The following is a 12687-nucleotide window of genomic DNA, read 5'->3' on the forward strand; positions in this document are numbered from 1 at the left end:
TTCTCAGGAGCAGCAACAGGCTCAGAGAGGGCAAGAGTGGTACCCGGATCACACAGCCAGCTCCCAGGAACTGAAGAGTGGAGCCACGTCTGCCTTAAGGCCCAGCCAGGGTCTTTCCACGACTTCGCAGAGCTTTGCAGAGCTTCCCAGAGCTGGGGCTCCTCTTTGGGGAGGCACCCCCAAAAGGGATGGGCTGCAGCCTCCCCGGCCTGCCCTCAACACAGCGGGAACCAAGAAGCCGAGCTCAGAGATGCAGAGGCTACAGAGCAGGATGCTCGCCAGCGGGAGAGGGGTCCAGCTGGGGCGAAAAGCCACAAACGCCATCTAAGCAGAGGGCTCCAGGGACACCCTTCTGCCTGTCTTCTTTTGATCACATTGTCTTTCTTAGCGGTTAAAGGTGCTTCGCTCGTGAAGGAACATTTAAGAGCAAACAACCGAGGCATCACGGGAGGAGGTTCTGGAACAGACGGACCCAGCTAAACGGTTTCCTCGCAGCAACCCTGCGATGCCCCCAGCTCCTCCTGCCGCGTTCACAAACCACACACTCAAACCGGAGAGACAGGGCCCCGGAGCTGGCATCGGGAGAGGAGCTCGGGGGCCTCGGCACCTTCCCGGGTGGCGACAGTCGCTTACTCGGCCCTGACAGCCGTGCTGGGGGCCCCTCGGTTTGGCCTGCGGTTCCCGTGACTCTGGCTCACATTCCCCAGGCCCACCCAGGCCACCCTGGCACCCGGCCCATAGCCTCAGCTCTGCAGGAAATTGTATTCTTTGTGGACTCTTCGTGCCCCTCCTCCTGACACCACCGGATCCCCAGCGTCTGGAACAGCGCCTGGCTCAGAGTAGGCGCTCCCTCCATAAATATTTGTTGAATGAATGAGGGGGAGGCGGTGGCGGCGGGGCAGAGACTGCATTTCTGGCATCCTGCTGACCCGCAGGCAGCCTCTCAGGAGGCAGGAGCTGAGGCCTCTCTTTGCCTCTGTCTAAGCAGCCCAGAGCCCCACACCGCTGCCCTACCGCACACAGGCCGGATGGCCTCGCCAGCCACGAGAGTTGGTGTCATGGCCTGGCCCCAGGTATGGCTCTTCCCAGCCCACTGCAAGCCTTTCCGGAAATGTCTTTTTTTGGCTTTTTTGGCTTTTTAGGGCCGCACCCACACCATGAGGTTCCCAGGCTAGGGGTTCAATTGGAGCTGCAGCTGCCAGCCTACGCCACAGCAACACCAGATCCTTAACCCACTGAGCGAAGCCAGGGATGGAACCCGCAATCTCATGGTTCCTAGTCGGATTCGTTTCCACCGTGCCACAGCAGGAACTCCCAAGAAATTTTTATTGCTTTCTCGTATCTTCAACTCTAAATCCAATCTTCGTTTCCTGACTTCAAGGCATCGGGTTCACTCCAACCTTCTTTTCCTTCCTCCTGAATTCTTCCCCCTCAACAAATCCTACCCATTTTCCAAAGCTCCCCCTCCACCAGGCAGTCCAATGGTGTGGGACTCTGGGGTAGGAAGACCTGGGTTCAAGACCTCCCCCCCCAGCCACCTACTGGCTGTGCAACAGTCACCAGGGTCATCTGACTCCTCCGAGTCTCAGTCTACTCTCCTCTTAAATGGGAATAATAAGGCCTCGGAGAGAATTGGTGAGGAGCAAATGAAATAAGCTGCTTTAGAAAGGGTGCAAAAGTTACGGAGTTCCCATCGTGGCTCAGCGGTATGGAACGCGACAGCATCCATGAGGACGCAGGTTCGATCCCTGGCCTCGCCCACTGGGCTAAGGATCCGGCGTTGCTGTGAGCTGTGGTATAGATCGCAGATGTGGCTTGGATCCCACGTTGCTGTGGCTATGGTGTAAGCCGGCAGCTGTGGCTCCAATTCCTAGTTTCCTAGCCTGGGAACTTCCATATACGGTGGGTGCGGCCCTAAAAAGACAAAAAAAAAAAAAAAAAGCATGAGTTTGACCTTCCCAAACTCATGCTGACCCCTTCTGGGCGGACACCAGCTTGCATTTTCATCCACACGGGGCTGCCCTCCGCCACCCCCCTTCCCAGCTGGACTGGGAACTGCAGCTTCTTTTGTTCCCTCAAGTTCCTATCAGTCGGGGCCCAGGGTTGGCCTCTCATCAACCCCTGACGAGGGAGCACATCGACGTGGGAAAACTCACCCAAGTTCGCACGTTCTGCAGAAAACAGCCTGAGAGGCCTCTACAGGCATGCCCACCACCCCCGCCACCCCCCCAGACCGGAAGTCTGCGCCCCTCCTGCACAGCGGGAGCCTCTGCACAATCCACCTGCCTCCTAGAAGAACCTGCCCAGGATGTCAGGCCAACACGGGGGGGGGGGGGGGGGGGGCACTGTGCGCCAAGTACCTGGCTTTCTGGAAGTATTCAAATGCCCTGATGGATTTAATTCTCACCATGGCCCCACGGGGCAGGTGATAGCTGTTTCCACTCCCCAGCCAAGAAAACGAGCTTAGGGAGGATAAGACGCATCCTCCTGGGCACGCAGCTAACAGGAGAAAGGGTAAGAGAGGAACCCAGCTCTGTCCTGCTCCACAGCCAGGCCCTTCGCCCAGGTCTGGCCCCTTCGGGAACCGCAGCTCAGACTTCCAGCCGCAGACCTACGGGCTGAACTGCCAGGCACCGCACACCAGAGATTCAGCATCTGCAATTGGGGGTGTGTGTGGGGGGGGGAATGGACACACTTCTGTGTTAAATGAGAGCCCACCCAGAAACAGCTCTAAAGACAAAAGCCCCCAGATCAGACCAAAGCCCCCGCCGACAGTCCAGCGTCCAAAGAGGGCAGTGACACGGAAGAAACCCTGGGCAGAGCCTGCAGGCATGGGGACCGGGCACCACCTTGAGAGACGCGATGACCCTGAGGGAACCTGCGCCCCAGGAGCCCCGCACGCGTGCGCATGCGTGTACCCGTGGGAGGCAGCATCAGGACGGAACCACCATTCTGGGACCGGTGGGGACACCCATCCCCGTTCGCTCGTCCCTCTGCCAGCCCCTCCCAGCGGCTGCCCCTACAGGCGGCGGAATAAAACAAGCCAGTGTCACCGGCTTTGGTGGAAATGAGAATTCATGGCTCCAGTGGCCGTGACGGTGGGCACAACTCGCTTCCCGAGACCCGCGGGGGCAGTTCTGGCCTCAGCCTTTGCAAAGCCGGATCCCAAATGAACGGAGCCCCGTCTGGCTCCTCCCGGGCAGGCAGCGTGAAGGGAGGCGCCTTATAAACAGGGCCTCCCACCCTCCCCCTGCACAGCTGACTTGCAGAGAAGAAAGACTCTCTTCCCACCGGGGAGAAACCGTCTGTTTAGGCCACCGTCCCCGGGGTCCCAAACCCCCACGTCTGGAAATCTGTCTCCATCTGCTCTTAAGCAACCAGAGAGCCTCAGAGGGAAAGTGTGAACTTGGGTGGAAAATTCTGGAAAAGCTACACTGAGTGGGAGTGAGAGTCGAGAGGAACTTCCACCTCTGATGTGTTTCAAACCGGGTGAGTGCCGAGACCTCTCGGTGACCTGCGTGGCTGGACTAATTACCAATGTTATCAGGCGGATGACAGACGTGCCCCGAACTTCCTCTGTTTGATAGATTCCGCTGCAAACACTCAAGTTCAGGCTCATGCCTGCTGCTTTCAGTACTGCCCTATTCTTCCACGAGGCCACTCCTGGCCTCCCAACTCCTCTGGCCTGTCACACGCTTCCGAGCTCAACCAGGTCAGCGTGCTCACTGAGCCCTGGCCGGGTGACCTGGGGCAGGGGGAGCGCCCCTCCTGCTGGACCACACGGGGCGCAAAACCCCTCTCCTCTCCAGCAGCGGTGCAGAAAACAACATCGCCTCCTTCCCTGCTCGGGTTTCAGAGGAGGACACGAGAACGGAGCTGCTTACCTTCCTCGCCGCCGCCCCTGGGGAGCTCCAGCCCGTGGGTCCCTGGCGGGTGAGCCCTTGGCCAGCACACACCAGGGTCCCGCACTCCGTGCAGGCGCCGATGATCAGCTGTCGCCCATCGTCCACGAGCAGGCTGTGGCTCGCTCGAAGGGTGTACAGAAACAAGGGCAGCCGGGCCACCCGCACGGCCTTGAGCCCGAGACACCGCTTCTTCTCCTGCTGGCAGAAGAAGCACACGAATATCTCCACTTGGTACTGCCGTGACCAGGGGCTGATGGCGTGGGGGGCGCTGCGGGCCTCGTGCTGCAGCCACTGGCCCAGCAGGTCATGGTAACAGAGCACGCAGGTGGCCACCAGGCCGGTGGAGTCGGCAGGCCTGGCGCGCGGGGCCGGCGGGTAGACAGTGAGGAAGGGGAAGAAGGGCTCCTTCTCGCCCAGGCGGCTGGAGGGGTTCACGTTGAGCTGGAACTCCTTGCCGGGGCCCAGCTCGGCCCCGCAGATGTAGCAGACGGAGGCCGGGCCACCCTGGGCCGAGGCGGGCGGCTCGCAGAGCGCAGGGTCCGAGGCTGAGAAGGCCTGGTGGTACCGGCCCAAGAAGCCCTGCACAGAGGTGATGAGCTCCTCGTTCTGGCAGGCCCGGTACAGGGCCCACACGTCCTCCAGGACGCTGAAGCACTTGGGGCAGCTGCGGACCTCACAGCGCTTGTTGGGGCCCTGGGCGTTGGGCGGGCAGGGCAGGAGGCTGAGAAACGGGAAATGCATGGAGCCCCTGGCGTTGCCGTTGAGGGTCCTGCAGGCCACGGCCCGGGCATCCCGCGTACAGTCCTCCCCGCAGAGGTAGCAGGCCTCTGGCAGGGCCCCGGCAGGCGGGCCCTCTTCCCTGGGGAGCCTCCTGCCCTTGGAGGCCATGCCGGGAGCGTGGCTGTTCAGGGGCACCACGTAGAGCCGCTGCAGGACCGGCACGTTGGCCAGTTCGAAGCTTTGCCACTGCTGCATGAGGGAGGAGAAGCAGCAGGGGCACACCAGGGTGCTGCCACCCTCGCTGATGGGCTGCGCCCCCGGGGGCGGGCTGTGCAGCCACAGGAAGGGGAAGAAGGGCGCCTGGGCCAGCTTCTCCTGCTTCTGCACGTGGATCTGGTGCTGCGAGGCCGGGGACAGCGCACACCCACAGATGTAGCAGCAAAGGCCCTCTGGTGGTGCAGCCCGGCTCTCCAGGGGAGCCCGGGGGGCACGGCCCCCGCCAGCGGCGTCCTGGTCTCTGGGGCAGCAGGGGCCTGGGAGAGGCTGCTCCTTGCGGTCCTCCTCCTCGCTGGTGATGTTGACGTCACTGTCCTCAGAAGCGCGCGTCTCCGCCAGCGGTTTGCTCTCGGCAGTCTTGGCGGCCCTGCCCAGAGGGGCTCCTTTCACGCCCTCTGCAGGGGCGCCTTGGACCGGAGGCCTTTGCCAAGGGTCCGGAAGGCCCCTCAGGACGCTGGCCCGGGCCTCTGGGGCCCAGGGCCTCCCAGCGCCCTTGCGCCGGCGCCGGATGCCGGCCCTGGGCTCCCCGTCCACGTGGAGCTTCGAGGGGATCCCGTCGTCCTCCAGGTCCCCCGGCGTGGGGGTCTCCGCGCCCAGTCCCGGAGGGGGTCCCGGCGCCGGCCTCCACTCCGGGCAGCGGCCCCCGCGAGGCCCGGGCCCGGGGGCGGCCCGCGCCGCTGGCGCCCCGTCCTGGCGGGGACTGGCGGCGTCGCGCGCGGCGGGGTCGGGCTCGGAGAAGGGGTCTGTGTCCGACAGCTCCGACAGCTCGGAATCTCGAGGCTCCTCGGGGGCCGCGCGGGGCCCGGGGCCGCCGCCGCCGTCTTCGTCGTCGTCGGCCGCGCCGCCCAGCGCGTAGGCGACGTTCCACTCGCGGGGGGCCCCGGCGCCCCCGCGGCGCCCGCCCGCGCCCGCGTCGCACTGGTGGGGCCGCTTGAGCCAGTACATGCGCTTGTCCACGGGCGTGCGGGCGCGCTCGAAGGCGGCCCACTGCTCGCCCAGGAAGCAGCGGCACACGGCGCACACCAGCACGCAGCCGTCGGCCGGGGACAGCTCGCGCGCGCCGGGCGCCGGCTCCTGCTGCTGCAGGAACGGGAAGAAGGGCTGCGCCGGGGCCCCCGCGCCCGCCGCCGCCGCCGGCTGCTTCACCTGCAGCTTCAGCTCCTTGCCGCGCCCGATGCCGCCGCCGCAGATGAAGCAGGAGAGCGGCGCGCCGCCGCCGCCGCCCGCCGCCCGCTCGCCCACGGCTGCCATGAGCCGCTGCTTGCGGGAGACCGGCGCCGGCCGCCCGCTCATGGCCGCGCCGCGCCGGCCCCCGCGCGCCCCGGGCCGCCCTCACCGCCCGCCGCCGCCGCCGCCGCCGCGCCCAACTTGGAGCATGTGTGCGCGCCGCAAAGTTTGGCGGCGGGCGGCCGGCGCGGGCGCGGGCGCTCGGCCGCTCGCAGGGGCGCCCCCCCCGGCCGGCCGAGCCCCCGGCGGCGCCGCGGCGAGCGCGCCCGGAACGCAGCGGCGGCGGCGGGCCCCGGGCGGCTGGAGCGGCAGCCGCATGTGCGAGCTCCGGCGCCTGCCAAAGCGTTGGGTCATTTAATTGGGGAGGAGGGAGGAGGGGAGGGGAGGGGAGGGGAGGGGAGGGGAAGGGCGGGAGGGCGGGAGCGCGGCGGGCGGGGGACTCCCTCCCTCGCGCTCCCTCCCCTCCCTCCCCTCCGCCTCCCTCCTCCTCCTCCACCACCTCCTCCTCCCTGCCTCCCTCCCAACCCCCCCCCGCCCCCCCCCCGGTCCCAAACTGCGCACAATAGCTCGCCGGCTCCTCTATCTATTTTGTGTCCAGCCGGGAGCCGCGCTCGGTGATTCATTGCCCCAATTAGGGGGCTCTCTCCAGCGCGCCAGGCTCGAGCCGTCTGAAGGGTCTCCTCCGGGACCCGCGAAAACCCATCAGCCGCTAGAGCTGGTCTTTAAGTAAAGGTCAGGCAGGACGCCGGAGGAGCCAGGTAAGGACGCGGCCGGCGTCCCCGGAGAGCCCGCCGAGGAAGGGCAGCTCTCTAGAGGAGGGAGGCTGCCCAGTGAGCTGGGCTGTTGCCGGCCCTCTCCCCATTCCAAAGGGTCTCAGCACCCGCCCCCCACCCCCATCTAAAGGGCCCTTTACAGCCCTGAGGAGTCCTGGATCCGGGGTATCTTTCAGGGCCCAGGGTTCTAATTTTGGTGACAGGGAAGAGGGGCTGTCTCCTGGTGGCCTGAACACCTTAGTGAATGCACCAGCCATCCTGGGGACAGACTCGGCTGCCCCGCCCCTCCCCACTGCTGGCCAGGGACAAAAAGGGTCCCGTGTGTCTAGGCTGTGTGTTCCAGGGCGATGACTCAACAAGTCTGGGCCTTTCAGGGGATTAACTGGTTCCAAGTCACACGTGTAGATCATGTATTTCTTAAACACACAGAGAGAGACCTTAGCATGCGCCAGGTGCAGAGTCTAAGCAGTTTATACACATCCTCTCGGTCGCTCTTTTCAGTAACTCTGGGTTAAGTGCCACGATCAGCCCATTGCACAGATGACAATGAGGAGGCGGCGAGCATTAAGGTGTACGCTTCGGGAGCGGCGGACCTGGGATTCAGACTCTGGCAGCCGGCTCCAGGCCCCTGTTCTCAACTCCCTGGCTGTACAGCCTCACTAAACAAACATCTGGGCCCTGTCATCCATCTGCTGATGGAGACTGGCCACAGCAGGGGACACAGCCAGGACCTCTCCGTCCTCCCTGCTGCTCTGGCTCAGGCTGGGAGGCCTCGTGCAACTCTGGGCCTCTCTAGGCCTCCCATTCCGAATGGACAGAATGCCCACCCCTTCCAGCTTCAAAATTCTGTGACTCTCTGATTTCTGAGCAGTTAGCAGCTGTCCCGACCTGCCAGCTGGAGCCCAGAGTCAGACTGGGGACAAAGGTGCCAGCTTGGCCCCTCTGCCCTCTGGGATTCCGTCTTGTACATAAAACGAGGCTTTCTCTTGGCACACATTATAAATAAATGGAACAGGAGAAAAGGGCCACCTCTTTGGAACCCCTGGAAGAAATCCCAGGGACCACGGTCCAGGGGTCAGCAGGAAAGTCACCATTGTCACTGTGGCCAGATACCCTGGGCTGTGGGTTCTCAGCCAGGCCAGAAAAAAGCTGTGTCAGCAAAACTGTCCCTCAGGAATGTTGGGGGCAGGGCGAGGGGGTTTCCCTGCCTCTGGCATTTTTAATACCTGCTGAGAGGAGGGGGCCCGATTAGGAAAACTTGAAAGGGTGAGATCTGTTTCCTTCTGTCCCAGCCCAACTCTGGGCTTCTGGTAAAACAGTCCTGGCTCTGGAAAGGCAGGTCCACTGTGGGGTTACACGTGGATCCCTTCGGGCTTGGCCCATGCGGTTCCCTCTGTTTCAAACCCTTTCCAGGCTGTCTCTTGTGAAGCCAGCTCCCCTCGGCTTTATGGTCTTGGCTGCAGTGTCTCCCCCCAGCGTCTTCCCTGCCTCCTTCTTCTAAGGGAGGCGTCTGTGCTATTCTTGGTCTCAGCTCGCTGGCATTGGAATTAGCCATTGATTTTCTTTCTTTTTCTGGGGCCCACTCCCTTCGCGGTCCCCCAGCACCTGGGCTCCATCCTGGGGGAACCAGGTCTGTCTCGCTCACTGTGTATAAGCAGGGCCTGGCGCACTGTCCGGGGGCCACGCCCCTGGGTCCCTGTCCTGTTTCATCCTCTCCAGCTGTATGAGCCTTGGGCAAGCCTCTTAGCTCCCTAAGCCTCAGTTTTCTGCCCTGTGAAGTGGGGTTGTGATCCTCAGTGGACTTTTTGGCTTGGATCACAGGGGCCTGGCACACAGTGGGCAACAGTGTGTGTGTGTGTGTCTGTCTGTCTGTCTGTCTCCATGTCCTTCCTGGCCCTGTCCAGTCATTGAGGAGAGTCTGCTACTGCCTGTCTACACGCCTCCACGGTGTGAGGGCACCGTGAGGAGGTCGCACACAGTCTGAGGGCCGACAGGAGAAAGACGGAGGTGGCGTCTTCTTGGCTGAGCTGGAATCGTCCAGAGAATGTCCCGCGTATATGCCACATGTGTGAAAGTGTGTGTGTGTGTGTTGGCGTGAGTATGTATTGTGTTGGTGTGTGCAGGTTGTATGCATCTGTTCGTAAGTACACATGTGCACACATATGTTAGCGTGTATGTGTGCATGCGTTCACAAGTGTGTGTGCATGTGTTATTGTGTACAATGTGTTTGTGTATACGTGTATGTGTGCATGTGTTAGTGCTTGCATGTGTGTGTGTGTGTACGCATGCACGCATCCCTGTGCACATCTATGTGTGTGTGTGTGCTCGTGCGTGTGCCTTCGTGGGTATATAAAGTGGGCCAGGAGGAAGAGGAGAGAGGCAGCCGCTGGATGTTTGGTTTCCTTCAATGACCCAGTGACTCAGGAAAGTCCTCTGGCACATATCTCGGGAGCCAGGGAGCAGGTGAGCCCAGGTCAGAGGAGGAGGAAGGCAGGTGACAACGGTTGGTCACTTGTGGGTGGATGACAGGGGTGGGGCCACTGGCACAACTTGACACATCAGGCTGACATCACAGCTCTGCCATTCACCAGCTGTGTGGCTTTGGGCTGCTACTTAACCTCTCTGAGCCTCAGGTGCCCCATCTGTAAAGCAAGGATAACGAGATGGCACACGGGGCTGGGAGGAAGGTGAAACGGGGACGCAGGAGCCACTGTAACACTTGTGCACAGGAGCTGAGTGTTAAACACACACAGGTCCCTGTCCCGCACAGACGCAGACTGGCCGAATTTTTGCAACAAGCTGGTGCGGTAGGGTCTGTGACAGCCTCCATTTCCAGGTGAGAAGACAGAGGAGGGAGGTAAAGATGTGAGGTCACACAGAGGGTGGAGCTGGGGCTCAGCCCAGGCGAGGGTCTCTGTCGCTCCCTGGCTTTCTCAGCCATTAGCTTGAGGATGCCCGTGTGATGCCCACGTGTCCTCACACATGCCCCCAGTTGCACACCTAATGAGCCTGAGACATGAAACGGCCTGAGAACCTGCCCAAGGTGAGGCGACATCTCAGGGTTCGTTCCTCTTAACGTCACGTCGGAGCCACGGCCCCCAGACCCCAGCAGAGCCAGCCTCTGCCTCCCTGAGCCGCTCGGCCCTCCCTGCAGCTGGAGAGAGGGTGCCGGGCGCCTCCCGGGCCCACGGATCTCTGCCCCGCTCTCTCCATCCTCTTTCCTAGGACCTGACTCTGGTGGTCCTGAAAAGCCACGACAGATGCTCGCGGCAGCCCCCGCGCTGGCAGCGGGGAGACAACACCCACCTCGGGGCCGGAGGAGACCAGAAGGCCGTCAGCGCGGAACATCTGGGCACATCTCAAATGTGCGGCTTCCTGTAGGGTCGCCTTGGCCCGGAAACCACAGGAATCTGCCCTCGCGCTGTGGGGGAGAGCGAGTTTCCAGGCTCTGAGCACTTATCACACGTCGTTTTGTGTGTCTGCCTCTGGGTGGCTTCCCCTGCACTGTCCCACGGCGTCACAGGGCCAGGGACACGGCTGGGGCCTGATCCACGCTTGAACAGGGGTTGCCAGACTCTATCCAAAACCTCACGGCGCTTTCCAAGTTCCAGCATCGCCTGGCTGCTCCCGGCAGCTTCCAGTCTTGCATTTCTCCTGCTGCCAGTGATTCAGACCAAAGCCTTCCACGTGCCCCCTGCCTCCCCCGACCCCATCAGCTGACTTCCCTTCTCACTGGTACCCGCGCCCGTTTCCTCCTCCCTCCACCCACATACCCCCCCCCCAGGACCCGTTTACCTTCGGAAGCTGCTCCCCCCGGTTCCTCTTTTAGAGGCTACGAGCGTGCTGTGTGTTTGGCCTCTGGCTCACGGAGGACCAGAAAAACAAAATTTATCATCTGACTGTCCTATTTTTTTTTTTTCTTTCTTTCCATTTTATTTCCCCCTAAGAATGAAGCCAGCACTTCGCCGCCATGCTCCGAGGGAGCATCAGACATGGCAGGCCACAGGCAAAAGCGTCTCCTCCTCCTTAGAGAGAAGGAATGCAGCCGTTAACAATAAAAAAAAAAAAATCCCTGGGATTTATGGAGGCCTTGGGCTTATGAGCCGTCTCACATCCGTTAGCCAGCGTGACACAGCCATCCAGGGGGGCGAAGCTGGAGTCCCAGCTCCATCTGAGAGACAGAGAAACTGGCTCCGGAGCACAGGTCCTGGGACCCGGCTAAGCCCCCAGCTGCCCAAGCTGGTGAAATTTCCTTGCATATGTATGTATGAACCGGGCTGATTTGCTCAATGAAAACATTAAAAATACATGGTTTGTTGGGTGACCCTGGTTGACTGTCCTTTTTGTTTTCAAATACAGGAGCTTCAGAGGCTGGGCATAGGAGGGCCACTTTCCATCTCTGGAGCCTGAGACAGCCTGTGCTGAGAGCATTTCAAAAGCTGCAATGCGTTGTTTTTTTGTTGTTGTTGTTGTTGTTGTTTTGGTTTTTTGTTTTAAAGTCACTGCTTGGGAGTTCCCTGGTGGTCTGGTGGTTAGGACTTGGCCCTTTCACCACTGCGGCCCGGGTTCAATCCCTGCTCTGTGAACTGAGATCCCACATCAAGCCTCTGCCTGCCGTGGCAAAATAAGTACATACATTTTTTTAAAAAAATGACTGCATGTGTTACAGAATTAAGAATCAGAGCATGCAGTCTAGGGTCTAAGAGCAGGATCAGGTGCCCCCTGAAATCTTGCCTTGCTCCTGTGAACCTGAAAAAAAAAATCAAGAGGCAAAAATATCCCAGTCTCCCCCCCAGCTCCCTCCGTCTCAGAAGCCGAGGCTATTGCCGTGAACTTCAGGGCCTCGTAAAACTCCTTTGATAAATGATGACCAAGGTGGACCTGCCACTGGGGATGATGGGACAAACACCCCACATAAATCTGGAGCATACGCAAAGACTCCCTTGCTGCTGGCTTCTCAACAGCTCCCTGATTTGCAGCACAAAATCCACAGTAATCATTCACGTGGTTAGTTCCCAGCCTGGGAGGCTCAGGTAGGGAACGGGGCGGGGGTAGGGGGGGACAAGGAGAACAAAGCGACTTCAAACTGCCTTAAGAGCACCGGGCACACAGTAGGCGCTCAGTGTGAACCAGTCCATGTCCCCTAGTGCACGGGTGGTAGCTAAGTTTTATAGGATGCTGCCGAAGGGCCAGGTGCTACGTTCAAAGCATCCATCATCCCTGGTTAAATCTGCACCTGTGGCACATGGAGGTTCCCAGGATAGGGGCTGAGTCGGAGCTACAGCTGCCGGTCTACACCACAGTCACAGCCACACGGGATCCGAGCCACATCAGCGACCACTCTACAGTTCACGGTCACACTGGATCCTTAACCCACTAAGCAGGGCCAGGGATCAAACCTGCGTATTCATGGATACCAGTCGGATTCATTACTGCTGAGCTACAACAGGAACTCCCAAAAAAAAAAAAAAAAAAATAGGCATAATTGTTGACTCGATTTTACCAACAGAGACACTGAGACTCTGAATAGTGAACGCGTGTCCCCAAGGCCACAGAGCTGAGCGGGCAGGGCTGGATTCAAAGCCAGGCCGTCTGGCCCCAGAGCCTTGCTCTAATCCGCCCTGCTGTGCACCCAGCTCCTGGCCTGCGGGGCCAGCCTCCTCTGATTCTTGTCCTTAGTTGGGTCCTGCCAGGGAGCCTAATGGAAGGGCTTGCCAGACGCCTTCGAGTCCTGCCCAGGGCTCCAGCAGCAGCCACATCCCAGCCCAGCGGCCCCTGACCCTTAG

At 61.0% G+C, this 12687-nt stretch overlaps 1 protein-coding gene and 1 long non-coding RNA gene across 9 annotated transcripts in view; one reads left to right on the forward strand and one right to left on the reverse strand.

Moving 5' to 3' along the window:
* Positions 1-6190, reverse strand: part of GSE1 (Gse1 coiled-coil protein) — a 413470-nt gene extending 407280 nt beyond the window's left edge. For 2 of the 8 annotated variants that reach the window (XM_021093710.1, XM_021093709.1), the window contains exon 1: positions 3885-6118. In XM_021093710.1, the coding sequence (XP_020949369.1) occupies positions 3885-5846 (1962 nt within the window). In that variant the 5' untranslated portion in view covers positions 5847-6118. Of the gene's footprint in view, positions 1-3884 lie in introns of all 8 variants that reach the window. The other 6 variants (XM_021093708.1, XM_021093707.1, XR_002344460.1 and 3 more) reach the window with 5 other exon arrangements.
* On the forward strand, positions 6676-10970 carry LOC110260895. The gene is made up of 2 exons (XR_002344462.1): positions 6676-6886; positions 10127-10970. It is a non-coding gene; the product is annotated as an uncharacterized LOC110260895 (long non-coding RNA).

This window comes from Sus scrofa, chromosome 6 (genome assembly GCF_000003025.6).
Source record: "Sus scrofa isolate TJ Tabasco breed Duroc chromosome 6, Sscrofa11.1, whole genome shotgun sequence".
NCBI lineage: Eukaryota > Metazoa > Chordata > Mammalia > Artiodactyla > Suidae > Sus > Sus scrofa.